The sequence below is a fragment of the Hyperoodon ampullatus genome (genome assembly GCF_949752795.1).
Source record: "Hyperoodon ampullatus genome assembly, chromosome: 3".
NCBI classification, from domain to species: domain Eukaryota; kingdom Metazoa; phylum Chordata; class Mammalia; order Artiodactyla; family Ziphiidae; genus Hyperoodon; species Hyperoodon ampullatus.
Window position 1 is genome coordinate 154,597,517 of NC_136916.1, and position 18,073 is coordinate 154,615,589.

The 18,073-nt window shown below is 47.9% G+C and overlaps 1 protein-coding gene across 1 annotated transcript in view; it reads right to left on the bottom strand.

Moving 5' to 3' along the window:
- Window positions 1-996: 996 nt before the first annotated feature.
- The window catches only part of POMT2 (protein O-mannosyltransferase 2), a gene marked incomplete at its 3' end in the record, with an annotated part of 46,224 nt that continues 29,147 nt past the window's right edge, over window positions 997-18,073 (bottom strand). The window contains exons 11-21 of the mRNA XM_079700668.1: window positions 12,875-12,944; window positions 10,839-10,917; window positions 9,323-9,474; window positions 8,788-8,879; window positions 7,643-7,719; window positions 3,971-4,042; window positions 3,630-3,689; window positions 3,432-3,537; window positions 2,211-2,351; window positions 1,921-2,035; window positions 997-1,102 (exon numbers count right to left, since the gene is read on the bottom strand). Coding sequence (XP_079556794.1) covers window positions 997-1,102; window positions 1,921-2,035; window positions 2,211-2,351; window positions 3,432-3,537; window positions 3,630-3,689; window positions 3,971-4,042; window positions 7,643-7,719; window positions 8,788-8,879; window positions 9,323-9,474; window positions 10,839-10,917; window positions 12,875-12,944 — 1,070 coding nt within the window. The remainder of the gene's footprint in view (window positions 1,103-1,920; window positions 2,036-2,210; window positions 2,352-3,431; window positions 3,538-3,629; window positions 3,690-3,970; window positions 4,043-7,642; window positions 7,720-8,787; window positions 8,880-9,322; window positions 9,475-10,838; window positions 10,918-12,874; window positions 12,945-18,073) is intronic.

Here is an 18,073-nt window from a genome sequence, read left to right on the forward strand (position 1 = left end):
TGCAATCAGGAGAATGCATCGGGCCCACCCTCACAGTCAGGCTGGATGCAGAGGGCAAGGGATGGGCAGCCAGAAATCACCTCTGGCTCACAGGGCCTGAGAACACACAGTAGCCAAGGACAGGGTGCCGTCCCTCCCACCAACCTCGTGATGTAACGTTCTCAGATAGTGAGGAACCGAGGGCTGAGGAAGGCCAACAGGGCTGGTGAGTCCTCAGCTGCCTCGCTCTGGGGCCCAGTCCTCTGCGCACATCGCAGGCAGAAGTCCAGCCGCCTGCGGCCACAGAGGAAACTTCCCGGCAGCAGCCACGTGGGGAAGCAGCTGGGAAGCGGGCCCTCCAGCTCAGGGGCCTCAGCTGTCTTTGCTTATTTGTGGGAAGGAGGGCAGCACAGCCGTGACAATACCATCTGCTCTGCCCTTGGTGACATCCCAAGGTGGGGTCAGTGCTTTCAGCCTTCTTGGAGGTCTGAGAATTTTTGATGAATCTTACAAACCAAATCCAGTGTGAAAAAAACCCCCAGAGAATACTACTGTAGCCCTGGACGATTTCTTAGAGTTCATGACACTCAGCTGTCCACAGTCACGGTCTATCTTCCGCAGGTATACGGACACACACACCCTCACACGCACACTCCCCCCACACTCACACCCACCCTCTCGCACACTCATCCACGCACACTCCCCCACACTCACACCCACCCTCTCACACACTCATCCCTCCTCACGCTGCACACTCGGGGAAACGGGCCTGAGAGATGTTGTCGCTTGTTGCTGAGCCAGCCCCAGCGGAGGAACCGCTGCGGTTAGAGCAGAGCCATGGCCCTCTCTAGTGGCTTACACTCTGGGTATGCTCCCAGGGCGTGGTCCTGGCAGGTGGCAGAATTCCGCGGGCTCCTCAGGCAGCTTCCTCCACAGCTGGGAGGGTCCAGGGACTGGCTCCACAGCTGGCTGTCCCCAGGAAGTTCCTGGACCCAGGCTGCAGTCCTTGCAGTGGCCTCAAAAGTCCCATGATTCCAGCCACCTTAGTCCTGCCATCGGACTTCGGGGGTCCTGGGCTAGCGGACCAACCATCCCATATGCCAGAGGATGAAAGAGGTAGAAGCTGAGGGAGAGAACCCAGTGGGAGGCAGTGGGCGCCCTGCAGACCCGTGAGATTCAGCTCCTCCTGCCGGGGCTCATCGGACCCTCTCTACCTACAAGGCCCACCCCTTTTGGTCACCACGTCTGCGTGAGTTTGCCACCTAGCCATACCAGAGTCTGCGAACTTGGAAGAGGCTGGCTTAACGCCAGTGAGGGAAAGGGCTCTTCCCGAGAGGCCGAGGAGACAGAGAAGTCCAGGGTCTGGTCATGGACTGTTCGGCCCAGACCTTTTATTAAAATGTGGAAATGCTCTCGGGCCTCAGGCCCCTGATTCCCTGCTCAGGCTTTTGTGTTGCCCCGCCGCCCCTAAAGGCCAGTGATTCTCAGCGCGGATCTGTGAGGCCTGTGAGGTGGGGAAGAGGGCGGCTTACCAAACGACACCCCCTCCTAGTCGTTCTGAGCCGCACCACAGCCCCGGCGCCCCTCCACCACCAGCTCCCTCACCCCACTGAGAACTGTTCTGGTTGGGAGCCACGTGACTAAAGAGGGGCGCCCTCCCACGTGGGCCAGAGTGGTCCATAAGCTGGGAGCCACTGGCAAGAGGAAAGAATGCAGAGAGGTAGCCCGTGCTTCGCCCATCTGGCTGCACATTCGGGTCATGTGGGGAGCTTTAAAAACTGTGGCTGACAGGACCCAAACTGGGCTCAGCTGTATCAGAACCTCTGGAGACAGAGCCGGGCACCAGTGTGCTTCAAAAGCGTGCCAGGGGTGTCTAAAACGCACCCGGGACCGAGGCCTCAGTGCTGGGGGGCAGCAACGCAAGGTGCAGGGGGTGCTCACCTGTAGGCAATTCCCAGGAGCAGGCTCAGGATTCCCAGCGTGTGTACGTGCCCAGCCAGAGAAAAGGAGGCCAGGCTCCAGGCACAGAGCCGCAGGAGCGTGTCCCACAGAAGGCCTATGGAAGGAAGAGAAACCTCGCACCGGTCTGGCAGAAGATGCCTTCTGGGGAGGCAGCAGACGGAGCCCCCCAGGTCAGGGAAGCAGAGGGCCCCCCCTCAGCGCTGGCGCTCCGTGGTGGCCTCCTCCCCTGCCCCGCCCTTAGTACCCAGGTCCAGGAGGGCAGCGCTGACCTGTCAGCATGCTGGAGAAGAGCATGGCGGGGAAGTAGTGGTGGAAGTAGAGGATCCGGCCCATCAGGAAGAACGGGAAGTAATGGATCATCCAGCCCGACAGGAGCTGCCCGCCTCCTTGCAGCAGGACCTGGGACAGCCCTGGGCCCCAAGCAGCACAGCCCGGTCAGCCGACAGGGAGGGGCAGAGAGCCAGGTCTAGCCCAGCTCGGCCCCTTCCTCGCTGTGTGACTTGCATAAGCCACATCACCTCGTTGGGCCTTCCTTCCCTCCTCTGCCCAAGCTGAACAATCCTACAGCAGCTGGCAGGAGAGGAGCAACTGCTTGCTACCCGGCCCAGGGAGGCCTCGGCACCCACGGCAGGGGCGCCAAACCCCAGCAGCAGGCAGCCTGGCCTCCAGCTCCAGCTCCCACATCGCTGCTGCCACGCAGGTCTTTGCAGCAGCAGACGGGGCGGAGGTGCGGGCAGAGGTAAGGACGGAGGTGGGCGAAGGCGCGGCCGGGGACTACGTCTGTTCAGACGCGCAGCTGCAGAGGCGGAGAGAGCCTGTGTGAAGGTCTCAGGTGCTGTGGCCCGCGGCCTGGGGGCTGCTCTCTACGTGACTAGAGGACAGGGCCGTGGGACGAGGGAGGGGCAGAAGAGAAAAGGTGGGCAGCTCTGCATAGAGCACAGAGGTCGAAAGTGACGGCTCTGCGGCTTCCCTGGTGGCGCAGTGGTTGAGAGTCCGCCTGCCGATGCAGGGGACACGGGTTCGTGCCCCGGTCCGGGAGGATCCCATATGCCACGGAGCGGCTAGGCCTGTGAGCCATGGCCGCTGAGCCTGTGTGTCCGGAGCCTGTGCTCCGCAACGGGAGAGGCCACAACAGTGAGAGGCCCGCGTACCGCAAAAAAAAAAAAAAAAAAAAGTGACGGCTCTGAACTCAGTCCGCTTGGGCGTGAACCTCAGTTCTATCCCTTACTGGGACAAGCTTCTTCACCTCTTTGTGCCTTGATTTCCTAATCCATAAAGCAGGAGTAATAAACTCTACTTTGTAGGGTTGTTGGGAGGATGCAGTGTTTAACACAGCACTGGGCATTTGGTGACTGAGTTCTAAAAAGCAAAAGAGACGGGAACAAGGGGAGGGAAAGGCAAAGGACGGCCCATCAGCAGGCGGGCCCTCCCCGAGTGCAGGCGCCCTCCTGACTGCTAGGTGGGAGGGCGGGAGAGCCCAGGGACCTGACCTTCAACCTCGGCAGGCAGACGTGCCCCTCTCTGCACGGCCACAGCAAAGATGCTCCCTGAGAGGAGGTAGAGGGCGATGCTCAGCAGATTCAGCCACCAAACCACCTGCAGGGCGACGAGAACAGGAGGGTGAGAGGGAGCAGCAGCTCTCCACGGGCGCAGCTCAGGGCCCAAAGCGCGGCGCGCGGGGCACTCACCGGGTTGCCGAGCAGATACACTCGGAAGTCGGTGTCATTGACCCCTGAGAAGCGCAGGCCCTGTGGAGCAGAGGACAGGCTGCTGGCCCAGAGCTCAGCTCCTCCCAGCCGCATGAGGTCCAGGAGCAGGAAGACAGGTCACCCTTCGTAGACAGGGAGCCCTGACGGGAGGCTCGGAGTGGGCGCATTCTCCGGGAGCTCCCTGGGAAGGCTGATCCGAATCGGGGCAGAAGACAGAGCCCGCCTCTGGCCACCCCGAGCCAGGCGAGGCCGCGCCCTGGCCCCCAGCGCACCCCACGTCCGCCAAATCTCAACGCCCTCTTTCTTGCCTCGGGCCCTACCTGATAGTTGATAGGCCAGTGCCAGGGTTTGGACGTGAACTCGTTGTCTTTGGGTTTGAGGCCATTGTTCCCCTGCAGGAAAGTGGCAGAGAAAAGCTAGTCAAAGCAGAGCTCTAGAAGGCCGACAGGAACGTGAGAGATGGGGATCTGATGTGTGGCCAGGTGTCAAGAGAAACCCTCTCTCCTCTCCCCTCTCCTTCCCTTGCAGGGAAGAATCAGGTGCTCATTCTCAGTCACTGCCCATCTGCTTACAAAAACTGACTTACTTTTCCCAACAGGCAAGCCTCCATGTCCCAGCAAAGACAGTCCGTTCAGACCCTCTCTGCTCGAGAGAAAGAGGAATGAGAGACTTGTTTCCCACAGGCACAAAATACATATCCATCTCCAGGCCAAGGACAAGGTGTCAAGAGGATGAGAAGGGGCATATAAAATCAGGGCTGACTCACTTGTTCCCTTGGAAGGCCAATTTCAAACACAAACCCAGAAACTCTAAGCTCCTGGACTTTGAAAAAGTTACTTTAGCCTAGTGTTTTTTCCCATCATTGCCTTCCCCCACTCAACCTTTTTAAGACATCCATTCCCTAAACACTCCCCCGCCATGACATTTTAAAGAAATTTTTATTGAGGTATAATTGATATATAACATATTAGTTTCAGATATACAACATAATGATTTAATATTTGTATATATTGCAAAACAATCACCACAATAAGTCCCCTCATGACATTTTAATACCATAGCTATTCTGTATATCTGTTTACATAATGCAGGAATACCTGTGCTTTATACATTAAAAAGTTAAGGGCTTTTTTTTCTTTTTCCCACCCTCCAAGAATACATTTTACCCCCTGGGAGCGATATCGCTCTGGTTGAGAATGCACACTTTAGCCTGAAGGACCCAGACACAGCCCGTTTAGTCCAACAGCCAAGACTATCCAACAACCTGTCTCTAAATGGCAAAATCAGGCCTTTGCTAAAACAAGAAGGAAAAGGAGCAGGATCCTGGATCCTACCCAGCAGGATGGCGTCAGCCTCATCATCAGGACAGACTGAGAGAAGTCACTCCCAAGAAGGGGAGTGAGGAGCTAGGAGTTAGGCTGGGGTTTCTCCACCTCGGCACTATTGACATTTGGGGCTGGAGAAGTCTCTGGTGTGGGCTGTCCTGTGCCGTGTAGGGTGTTTAGCATCTCTGGCCTCTACTCACTAGATGCCAGAAGCATTCCTACCCCCCCATGATGCCAGCCAAAAATGTCTCCAGACATTGTTAAATATCCCCTCAGAGGCAAAAATCGCCCTCTGTTGAGAACCACTGGCCTAGCCCAAGAAAGATCCAGGTCTGGTTCAGGGAACCACCACCCAGTGCCTTACTAACCCAACTCCTTGAGGTTTGGGTATCATTTGCAGGCCTCCCTATGGTGGCTGGATTGATCCTCCAGGGTTAAAAGTGCCAGTGGGGTGTCACACCCAAAGGGGTCAGCTGCACAGCCCCTGAACCATTATGGCCATCTGAAGGGCCTTGGAATGAAGAATGAATCATTCTGGACCCCAGAGCAGCTTCTGAGGGAAATCAATTCCTTCAAACCAGTCCAGTCCAGTCCCAAACCCAGGGACTCCAGCCAGAGCTATAACAAGCCAAGGGCATCCTACACATTAAACTCTTGAGAAATCCAGCTCCTTTAGTAAACCAAGAAACGGAAGGAAGGAAAATCTGCAACCGTTATAGGCATGTATATCTGTACATTGTTCTCTATGCTTAACACCTAGTGGGCTTATTCCACCTAAGCTCAGCAGGCTGAGCAGCCTTCTCTGCCCAGGCCTTAGGCCCTCTGCTCAGCTAGCAGAAGCCCTGTCCCCTGCAGTTTCTGTAGTCCAGACAATTTTGATCTCTCTCCCCATCCTGACTCTACATCAGTTGAATAAGAAAGGTTCCTTATGTCCCTTTTCTTCTTTGATTCTACCTCTTAGATGATGAAAGAAAAAATGAGACTATTTGTTTAGACTTAGTCTTAAAATCCACCCAGATCTAAAATGATTTTTTTTTTTTTTTTTTTTTGCGATACGCAGGCCTCTCACTGTTGTGGCCTCTCCCGTTGCGGAGCACAGGCTCCGGACGCACAGGCTCAGCGGCCATGGCTCACGGGCCCAGCTGCTCCGTGGCATGTGGGATCTTCCCGGACCGGGGCATGAACCCGTGTCCCCTGCATTGGCTGGCGGACTCTCAACCACTCCACCACCAGGGAAGCCCTAAAACGATATTTTGACTGACAGGCACATATTCAAAAGAACTATGTCATCACGCCAGAGTGACAGCTACAAGCAGAGAGTCAGAGAAGAAGGGAGCCAGAGATTGCTTATTTTCAACTCATCACCTCCCAATGTGCAGAAATGACAAAATTTGAATTTTTAAATTTAATCTGTTGAAATAAGTCAGCTATATTTACTGAGTACTGCTTACATAATCACTTCCAGGAAAGACCAATTGACAATGGCTCACCGGGGAAAAATAACAACTGCTACACCTCTCTGCAACCCTGCACAGATCCACGAACCTGGCTTGAGATACCGTGATTCTTTTTTTTTTTTTTTTTTTTTTTGCGGTACGTGGGCCTCTCACTGCTGTGGCCTCTCCAGCTGCGGAGCACAGGCTCCGGACGCACAGGCTCAGCGGCCATGGCTCACAGGCCCAGCCGCTCCGCGGCATGTGGGATCCTCCCAGAGCGGGGCATGAACCCGTGTCCCCTGCATCGGCAGGCGGACTCTCAACCACTGAGCCACCAGGGAAGCCCAACCGTGATTCTTAAACATCGTTCCTGCAGAACACCGGTTTTCCGGAGCCAGAGTAAAGAGGTTTCCCCCTCAACATCAAAACCGCATCAGGGTTTTTCCAATTCACAGGGGAAACTTTAAGCTACTAGGTAGAACTTTCTCAATTTAAAGATTTCTTCTCTCAATTGTTCTTAAACCTTTGATGGCAGCTGTCAGCTACTAATGATAGAGAGTACAAAGGACGAGCCTTTAAAACCTTAAAAAGAACCAACCATGCCCCCTAAACAGTTTGTTTCTGTCTGGGAACCTGAGTGGGCTCTTGGTTGGGATTTTATGCTGCATATAAACACACTCAAATTAGCTGTTCATCCTAACTAATCCTAATGTCATATGATGGAATCACCTATCAGTGTCTCATGATTTTCAACCAAGAGCACTATGATTTTCAGGAGCTCTGCCACTTCAACAGGTGTGAGACTCACTTAGAGGCAGAGGAGTGTAGTGGTAACTAGCACTGACTCTGAAGGCCTGGATCCACCTCTTACATTTAGCTGTGTGACCCTGGGCAAGTTCCTTAACCTCTGTGCCTCAACTCCCTCATCTGTAAACTGGGAACGATAATCTCTGGAGGACTGTAATAAGGATTAAGTTAATATATGTGCAGTGCTTAGAGTAGCGCCTGGCACATAAGAGCTACATAAGTGTTCATCGTCATTACCGTCACCATCATCGCCACCACCATTCAATGCCTTTGAAGACCAAGTAAGCCAGGATAGGTGAAGACACTTTCTAAGTCCTCCACAAGGGGGCAGTGGGTCTATACCAAGGTTACTGATCCATGATCCAAATTTGTGGATGCCCAAGAGCTCTTAGAGAAGCCACCAAATGGGAAGGGGCCACAGTACCCGGATCATCACCATGTGGGCCTCCAGCATTATCTCAGGAAAACTGGGCTGCAGCACCTCCAGGCTGATGTTTGGCACTAGAAAAAGAAATGACAGAGGTGTAAACCTTCCTCACACACCCCCTCCTCATGGCTGTCTGTCCATGGTGTCCACACTGCTGTCAGGGTCTGAGTGTAGCCTTCCTGACAAGCCAACAAGCAGGTGAGAGTGCTGAGGAGACAGAAGAATTCTCGATCATTCGTTCAGCACATATTAAGCACTCAGCAGATATTCTGAGGGAGGCAGTGGCAACAGATGAAAAGCCCTGGCCCCGGAGCTCCCGCAGCCCTCGGCACCATCAGCCTTCATGACGCTGCTCTCCCGCGAGGCACGGCTGTGAGGACAGGGACCGAGCCTGTCGCATTCACCAAGGCATCCCCAGGGCCCCACACGGCTCCCAGCATCTAAACAAAGAGCTGTTTAATTACTTAGTTAATTAGCTGGTTGGTTAAATTAGGTGGTAAAAAGAATGAAATGGGAAGCATGAAGAGGAGAAATCAAGCAGAAGCGCGAAGGGGGTCGCTTAAGAGGACAGATGATGAATCCAGACACGCATTGAGTTGAAGATGACACGGGAGTGGAAATGTCAATTGGAGCCTGGTAGTATAAATACGGGGATCAGATCAAGGGCTGCAGCCATTGCTTTCTGTAAAAGCCTTGGCTGGATGTAGGGAGGGGAGGAGCCTACACAGGGGCAGAAAGGGAAAGCACCGGCCTGCTCTAAGCCTTGAGGTTGGGGAGGTAACCACAGAGGGGATAGAATAGCCCAGGAGGCAAGCAGATGGACCTGCATTATAGGCGGCAAGAGAGTCATATCCAGCGGGAGGCAAGGAAAGTGACCAGAGACAACCAGCTCTGGCCCCGAGTGAGGTCGTAGGTCACTTTAGAGAGAGGAGTTTGAAGAGGATGGGAAGTTTAAGTGGGTGGGGAGAAAAAAGGAGCTCCCTATCTAGACAATTCATATGAAGAGATTAGGTTTAAAAAAGGAAGAAAATGGCAACAATAAGATAAAGTGGGAGCAGAGTCTGTAAAGGTTTCTTTTCCTAAGATGAGAGTTACTTAGAAATGTTCCCTTCAGAGCCAGCCCAGGACATGGCCTCACTCACATTTGGGATTGATATGGTCTTCCACGTTCCAGATGGAGTTGAGGGTTTCCTTTAGGTATGGAGTGCAGGTGACTTCCAGCTGCTCCCAGCCCCTGTGAAAAGTAGTCACAGATGTCTCTCGGAAGACCTGAAACCCACCGGAGAGTAACACTGCCAACTGCTCTTCAATCTATGGCGCCCCTCTCTTTCCAACCCAGTGGCCATGCTTTTTTCAGCCTCACACTTTTATATTCCACAACTATCCTAGGAGGAGTCTAGCACACAACATTCCCATTTTAGAAAGAGACGTAGATCCAGAGAGTTATCACAAGCCAGATGTACAAATGTTCAACTATTACAACAAACACCAAAGGAACTCTGGAGCTCTGGGCTCCATAAAACTCCTGATGCCTTTCCTCCCTCCATCCACCACAAAGAAAAAGCAAACCTGAGGTGAACATCGACCACTGCGAAATGGAAGTTTTTGGTATACTCCTTGTAGTGTGAAAGGAAAAGCATGAGCCACTCATGGGACATCAAAACCCCAGAGACTCACCACTTGGGCAGGACCTTTCCCGAGGAGCCCAGGACACAACCTGTCACCAGATGGATGAGGCGAATTCGACTTCTCAGCACTTTGATTCGGTTTCCAAATTTTCTGTTTACAACCTCAATCCGCCAGAAGTCATTTGAGTCTCCTGTCCCATTCTGCCACATAAATCAAGAAAAAAATACAAAGAAAGTAAGATGACTTTAGAGAAGACGTATCAGAAAAGGGAGATGGTCACCCTTTCAGATGCCATCATGTAACAATTTTGTCAAAGACCAAACTGGCCTAAATGACTGAGGTGGGAAAGGGAACAAGAGGGCCATAGAAATATACCAAGTGACTGCCATTGTCCCAGCACTCGCAATTACAACCAAGAAAAGTAGTATAATTCCTGGAACCTTAAGTCTAATTCTTCACTTTATAGAACTAGAGTTTAAGTTCTAAATAAATGTTTTTGCCCTTAAACTAAACTCAAGACATCACCGTGTGCCAACAGAAATAAATTTGGGCTATTTGCATCCATTACTGGTGGCCATGGGGACACTCACTCATCGAAGAAAGGTCTGGCCTAGATATCGTACTGTGGAAATTAAGACAGTTGCATCTAATTCTCCTCAGGAAATGCCCACCAGAAAAAGTTGAAGTCCAGAGTCTTGGCTCTAGTATAATGTGGGATGAGCAAATAGAAAGAAGGTTGGGAATTCCACCTTAAGGAACCCAGAATCTTTACTGAAGCACCAAAGCCCTTGGAAGGGAACGTAACAGATAGTCATAAATCTACTTTCCCACTAGTTGTTTCTGTTTTCAAATTACTCCCCAAGCCATAAATACTCATAGAGCTTCCTCTATTAACTGCATCATCCCAAGGCAGTAAAAATCCAAAGCAATGTGGATAATATCCCTCTGTGGAACAGGGAAGTAATCCTTAAAAATAAAGCCAATGAGGGCTTCCCTGGTGGCGCAGTGGTTGAGAGTCCGCCTGCCGATGCAGGGGACACGGGTTCGTGCCCCGGTCTGGGAGGATCCCACATGCCGCGGAGCGGCTGGGCCCGTGAGCCATGGCTGCTGAGCCTGCGTGTCCGGAGCCTGTGCTCCGCAACAGGAGAGGCCACGGCAGTGAGAGGCCAGCGTGCCGCAAAAAAAAAAGCCAATGAGAATTTGGAATCTGGCAAAGGATAAACTTGTATATTCATCTGGGGTCATATTGTGGCCCTGTGGCTTCTAAGTATAATATGATTTTAAAAGAGACCCTTACAGTATTCATATTTGACATTTATTAAGTGTCAGAACATCAAAATGGCATGGTGATTATGGGAGGCAAGAAATGGAAACAAATAGACTTCATAGGCTGCCTTTCCCACAGCAAAAAGCCTAGCCAGAAAGTTCCTAAATGTTAAGAGTCCCTGTGCAGCCAATCGTTAGGAACATTCCAGAATTCTGGGGAGGATGTGTTCCACCACATGGCCCTGAGCCAGGCCCCACAGTTTTTGACATCCTGCTCACACTCGAGTGGCTCACTTACTATGCCATAGCCTGTGACCTGATAGTGCTTCCGGGTCAGGGGGGCCTCGTGATAGTGACTGTGCAAGTTCCGCGAAGTCCTAGAAATTAAAAGAGAGAAGTGCCACTATCCTGAAGAAAAGAGATGTGCAATGTTTCTTCTTTTACCAAGGCTACTCAGAGTCATCTGTTTGGATAAGAAAAATTAGAATCGGGGCTTCCCTGGTGGCGCAGTGGTTGAGAGTCCGCCTGCCGATGCAGGGGATACGGGTTCGTGCCCTGGTCCGGGAAGATCCCACATGCCGCGGAGCGGCTGGGCCCGTGAGCCATGGCCGCTGAGCCGGCGCGTCCAGAGCCTGTGCTCCGCAACGGGAGAGGTCACAACAGTGAGAGGCCCGCTTACCGCAAAAAAAAAAAAAAAAAAAAAAAGAAAAATTAGAATCCAAACCATTAAATCCAACATATCGGGAGGGACAGATGGTAGGAGTACTGGACCATATGCCAAGAAAGGGGCTTCACTTCCGAACAGGTGACAACTTCAGGTGGGGGGCAGGGGGATGACTGAACACATTGGTGGCTTTGAGGCAAGCTAGCCTGACTTATGAGGTAGGTTTAGGGAGAAGAAAATTAAAATTTGTAATCTACATATGCCTGAGATAGGTAAACTGCCTCCCTACCATCTATGCTTTCTATTCCTATCACCAGTTTTACAAAGTGGGGATTTGTGGGGGAAGTGGAGGGTTTAATTTAGATTTTATTTACTTTGTGCTTTTTGTAATAATCCTTACTTTATCCATAATAAGTAATCAATGTTCATTATAAAAATATTGGAAATTTTCAAAAATAAAATTTAGTTAATAAATTTTAATTTATTTTAAAAAATAAAATTTATTTAATAATAATAAAATTAAAATTTTAAGTATCCATAATCTTACTGACTAGGGAAAAAACACTGCTCATAGCTTTTCTATATGTATATTAAAAAAAAATCCCTGATTTAAAAAAAAAAATTCTGTATCTGACAATTCATATGAAATTTTTGCAGGGCTGCTTCTGTTGCCTATTTTTTCTGTTCATTCTTGCACATGGTGCCCTATTTCCTTGTATGCTTAGTTATTTTTTACTGTGTACTATTCACTGTCACTGAAAAACTATTTATAGGAATGGATAACCACGTCTTTCCCAAAAGAGGATTAACATTTGCTTCTAGCCAGGCACCTAGGGAACATTACCACAGTCTTAGGACCATGTTCATTTAAATTCATGGCCTGAAGATTTTGAGACCATCCAGGTGAAATGAATTTGGGTTGCAAATCCATGTGAAGATCAACTGGTAATTACAACTTCTCAGGAACCAGATTTAGTGTCCCCACCAACCTCACCCCCCACCCTGCTCTCCCAAACACACTCTGGATATAGGTAGATAGGGCAAATTTATCCTAACCCTAAGCCTTTGGGGGTTACAAATTTGGGGGAAGATCACAATAATTTACCACTTTGGGTGAGCCTAGAGCTTTGACTTTAAAACTTCTCTCTAGAGAAGTCAAAACCCAAAAATCAAAACTCAAGATTGTGGGTTCAAGGCAGAAGTAGCCACAGTGTCCCACTTTTTCTCTGGATTCCCCCTTTCACTGAGATTTTGACCTAGTAACTCCTTACTATCTTGTCAGTTCTTTATGCTTTTAAGAAGATGTTTCTACATTTTCCAGCATTTTTAGTCATTTTCAGTGAGAACACTGGTTAAATGAACTAGTTTGCCATATTCAGAAACAGACTCCTATACCTTTCTAAAGGCAGCCCCTTAAGAAGAAGCTTTGGGCAACTCAATTTTTTTCTTTCTTCCCCCTAGGAAAAGGGCAGTTGAAAGGTACCTTCAAAATCCAAAGCTTCCCAAAGCCAAAATAGGCAAAGTAATCATTCTCCCATTCTAGCACAGCAGCCTTGTTCCATTTACTAGAGCCTCATCCACATTTGACTTCTGTTTATTTCCAGCTTAAAAGAGCTCTGTACCTTTGATGCTCATGCCACTCATTTATCCCAAACAGCAAAGTTACTTACTCTTTGTGTTCTAGTCGAATGACGTCTCCATGTCTTACAAACTCCACCGGGAGTGAAGGGTCTAGGGGATCTGTCAAGAAGAAACAAGCATTGATGTCTGAAACCGTTCACTCATTAAGCTAGCATTAATCAAGGGCCTACCAGTAAAGAGTTATAGTACAACGTGGTATGCGCATGAGGTACTGACAGAGTGCTGTGGGACCAAAGCGAACTGTCTTAGAGGATGAAGGAAGGGTGTCCCAGAGATAATGACTGAAAAGACTCTCAAAGGAGAGGGAGAAGTTGTCAGGTGAACAAGTGGGGAAAAGCCACAGAGGTATGAAAGAGCAAAACTCATCTGAATCAGTGGCAAATGAATTCACGTGGTTAGGGAGGGTGGGCAGGAAGGAGAGTGGGAATAGGTGAGGGTGTGGACAAGTGGGGCCAGACTGTGTATGCCAGGCTAGGAAATGTGGCCTTTATCTGACAAGCACTGAAGCCCCCACTAGAGGATTTTTAAGCTGGGAAGCTAAATAATAAGACTTTCCTTTTAGAAGTAAAAATATAGTCTTTCAAATATTAATTCCATGCAAAAGACCATTTGCCCAGCTCTCTTCAAAATCAAATGTTAAACCCTGCATATTTTACCAGTGATTATCTTGTCTCTGGCAATAGACTTGATAAACGTGAGGCAAAGAAAATGATGAAAGAAAAGAACTACTTCTGTCTCATCAAGAAGTCAAGACCAGTGAGGATCTAGAAAAGGGACGACAGTGGAAAAGGAGTTCGCAGTAATCACAGCAACACAGAAGGTCCTTGCAAATTTCTGTCCCAGGCAGTAGACATTAACACTCAAGGTCAGGAAAGACAAATCTGCCAGGACAAATCACTGGCTCTCAACAGAATTAGAGAACTCAACTGTAGAAATGCCCATTCCTGCGCTGCCTTCTAAGGTCTCTTAAGAAGAATAATCAGGACTTCCCTGGTGGCACAGTGGTTAAGAATCCGCCTGCCAATGCAGGGGACACAGGTTCGATCCCTGGTCCGCAAAGATCCCACATGCCGCGGAGCAACTAAGCCCATGCACCACAACTACTGAGCCTGCGCTGTAGAGCCCACGAGCCACAACCACTGAGCCTGCAAGCCACAACTACGGAGCCTGCGTGCCACAACTACTGAAGCCCACGCTCCCTAGAGCCCTTGCTCCACAACAAAAGAAGCCACTGCAATGAGAAGCCCGTGCACCGCAACCAAGAGTAGCCCCTGCTCGCCGCAACTAGAGAAAACCTGCGCGCAGCAACAAAGACCCAACACAGCCAAAAATAAATTAATAAATTTATTTAAAAAAGAAGAAGAAGAATCAGCAAGATGACAAATCAAATAAGTCAAAGGGGAGGGAAGTTTTAGTTAATATGGATCTGTGGGAGAGGGGCACTTATGGCCATCAAGAACACAAAGACCTTTGTCTAGACAGTTCCCCCTTCCCAGAATGCCTGTAGTGATCTGCCTTCACACGAATCCTTAGTCACCGGAGTGATATGCAGCCACCTTAACCTGGAAGCCACAGTGGAATAACAGAACAGGGACGTTCAAAGACTTGGTCCGTGCCAACATGACTTTAGAAGGAAAGCTGGTCTTCCCTCAGAACCCCTCATTGCAACAGACTGCTTATGTTTGGCCTGTTGAATCAAAACAAAATCTGTAACAGTACTATAAGGGACAGAAATAGATCCTGCCCAAAGGTGTCATAATTTATACTACCAGGGAGTAGGATGCAAAGACAGTGGTCATGTAGGCCACGTTTCAAGCCTAAAAACCATGGCAATAAGGGGAGGTGGCGAAAGGAACAGAGAAGGTAAATTCAGATGAGCAGCTGCCCACTTCCCCACAAAGGCCAGGAGCAGCTGACTCGAGACAGGCTGAGCCAGGTGATGTTTGCTGAGGAGAGAACACCTGTGGCATAAGACAATCAGAAGGTGAGCTGGAGATGCCCTCTGTTCTGTTCTCTTCTCAGCTGCAGCAAAAGGCACAGTCTGCAGGTAGCCAGCTGTCTGACCAAAAAACCAGAAGATCCAGACATAGCCCTTGTCAAAAAGCCCTGGGAGCCCCATAGGTGTGCTTCAGAGCAGCTTCACCCTGGCCTGTCAGAGGCAGATGCGCAGGCATTGAGGGAGATCCCAGGCACCAGCCTAGATGAGCCCAGCCACAGGGCTGGCAGGCCCGCAGATCTCCAACAGACTGGCCCAGGCCTGGGATGACCAGTGGGCAGCAGCCCTATATCACATCCAGACAACCTGAGCTGTACCACATGCTGGGGTCTGCAAGGCTTGGTGTGCTCTAAATCAGAAATGAAAGCAGCCACAGTGTGCCCCAGGCACGTGTCCAGGTAACCTCTTCTGGATTAAGTCTGAGCCTCAGCTGTCTGAGTCCCATATATATGCTGTCTACAAGAGACCCACTTCAGACCTAGAGACACATACAGACTGAAAGGGAGGGGATGGAAAAAGATATTCCATGCACTTGGAAATCAAAAGAAAGCTGGAGTAGCAATACTCATATCAGATAAAATAGACTTGAAAATAAAGAATGTTACAAGAGACAAGGAAGGACACTACATAATGATCAAGGGATCAATCCAAGAAGAAGATATAACAATTATGAATATATATGCACCCAACATAGGAGCACCTCAAAACATAAGGCAACTGCTAACAGCTATAAAAGAGGAAATTGACAATAACACAATAATAGTGGGGGACTTGAACACCTCACTTACACCAATGGACAGATCATCCAAACAGAAAATTAATAAGGAAATACAAGCTTTAAATGACACAACAGACCAGATAGATTTAATTGATATTTATAAGACATTCCATCCAAAAATAGCACATTACACTTTCTTCTCAAGTGCACATGGAACATTCTCCAGGATAGATCACATCTTGGGTCACAAATCAAGTCTCAGTAAATTTAAGAAAATTGAAATCATATCAAGCATCTTTTCTGACCACAATGCTATGAGATTAGAAATCCATTACAGGGAAAAAAACGTAAAAAACACAAACACATGGAAGCTAAACAGTATGTTACTAAATAACCAAGAGATCACTGAAGAAGTCAAAGAGGAAATCAAAAAATACCTAGAGACAAATGACAACAAAAAGACTACGATCCAAAACCTATGGGATGCAGCAAAAGCAGTTCTAAGAGGGAAGTTTACAGCAATACAAGCCTACCTAAGGAAACAAGAAAAATCTCAAATAAACAATCTAACCTTACACCTAAAGAAACTAGAGAAAGAAGAAGAAAACAGAACCCGAAGTTAGAAGAAGGAAAGAAATCATAAAGATCAGAGCAGAAATAAATGAAATAGAAACAAAGAAAACAATAGCAAAGATCAATAAAATGAAAAGCTGGTTCTTTGAGAAGATAAACAAAATTGATAAACCATTAGCCAGACTCATCAAGAAAAAGAGGGAGAGGACTCAAATCAATAAAATTAGAAGTGAAAAAGGAGAAGTTACAACAGACACCACAGAAATACAAAGCATCCTAAGAGACTACTACAAGCAAACCTATGCCAATAAAATGGACAACCTGGAAGAAATGGACAAATTCTTAGAAATGTATAACCTTCCAAGACTGAACTAGGAAGAAATAGAAAATATGAACAGACCAATCACAAGTAATGAAATTGGAACTGTGATTAAAAATCTTGCAACAAACAAAAGTCCAGGACCAGATGCCTTCACAGGCGAATTCTACCAAACATTTAGAAAAGAGCTAACACCCATCTTTCTCAAACTCTTCCAAAAACTTGCAGAGGAAGGAACACTTCCAAACTCATTCTATGAGGCCACCATCACCCTGATAGCAAAACCAGACAAAGATACTACAAAAAAAGAAAATTACAGACCAATATCACTGATGAATATAGATGCAAAAATCCTCAACAAAATACTAGCAAACGGAATCCAACAACACATTGAAAGGATCATACACCATGATCAAGCGGGATTTATCCCAGGGTTGCAAGGATTCTTCAATATACTCAAATCAATCAATGTGATACATCATATTAACAAACTGAAGGAGAAAAACCATATGATCATCTCAATAGATGCAGAAAAAGCTTTTGACAAAATTCAACACCCATTTATGATAAAAACTCTCCAGAAAGTGGGCATAGAGGGAACCTACCTCAACATAATAAAGGCCACATACGACAAACCCACAGCAAACATCATTCTCAATGGTGAAAAGCTGAAAGCATTTCCTCTAAGATCAGGAACAAGACAAGGATGTCTACTCTCACCACTATTATTCAACATGGTGTTGGAAGTCCTAGCCATGGCAATCAGAGAAGAAAAAGAAATAAAAGGAATACAAATTGGAAAAGAAGAAGTAAAACTGTCACTGTTTGCAGATGACATGGTACTATACATAGAGAATCCTAAAGATGCCACCAAAAAACTACTAGAGCTAATCAATGAATTCGGTAAAGTTGCAGGATACAAAATTAATGCACAGAAATCTCTTGCATCTCTATACACTAATAATGAAAAATCTGAAAGAGAAATTATGGAAACACTCCCATTTACCACTGCAACAAAAAGAATAAAATACCTAGGAATAAACCTTCCTAGGGAGACAAAAGACCTGTATGCAGAAAACTATAAGACACTGATGAAAGAAATTAAAGATGATACAAACAGATGCAGAGATATATACCATGTTCTTGGATTGGAAGAATCAATATTGTGAAAATGACTATACTACCCAAAGCAATCTACAGATTCAATGCAATCCTTATCAAATTACCAACGGCATTTTTTACAGAACTAGAACAAAAAATCTTAAAATTTGTATGGAGACACTAAAGACCCCGAATAGCCAAAGCAGTCTTGAGGGAAAAAAATGGAGCTGGAGGAATCAGACTCCCTGACTTCAGACTATACTACAAAGCTACAGTAATCAAGATAATATGGTACTGGCACAAAACCAGAAATATAGATCAATGGAACAAGATAGAAAGCCCAGAGATAAACCCATGCACCTATGGTCATCTAATCTATGACAAAGGAGGCAAGGATATACAACAGAGGAAAGACAGTCTCTTCAATAAGTGGTGCTGGGAAAACTGGACAGCTACATGTAAAAGAATGAAATTAGAACACTCCCTAACACCATACAGAAAAATAAACTCAAAATGGATTA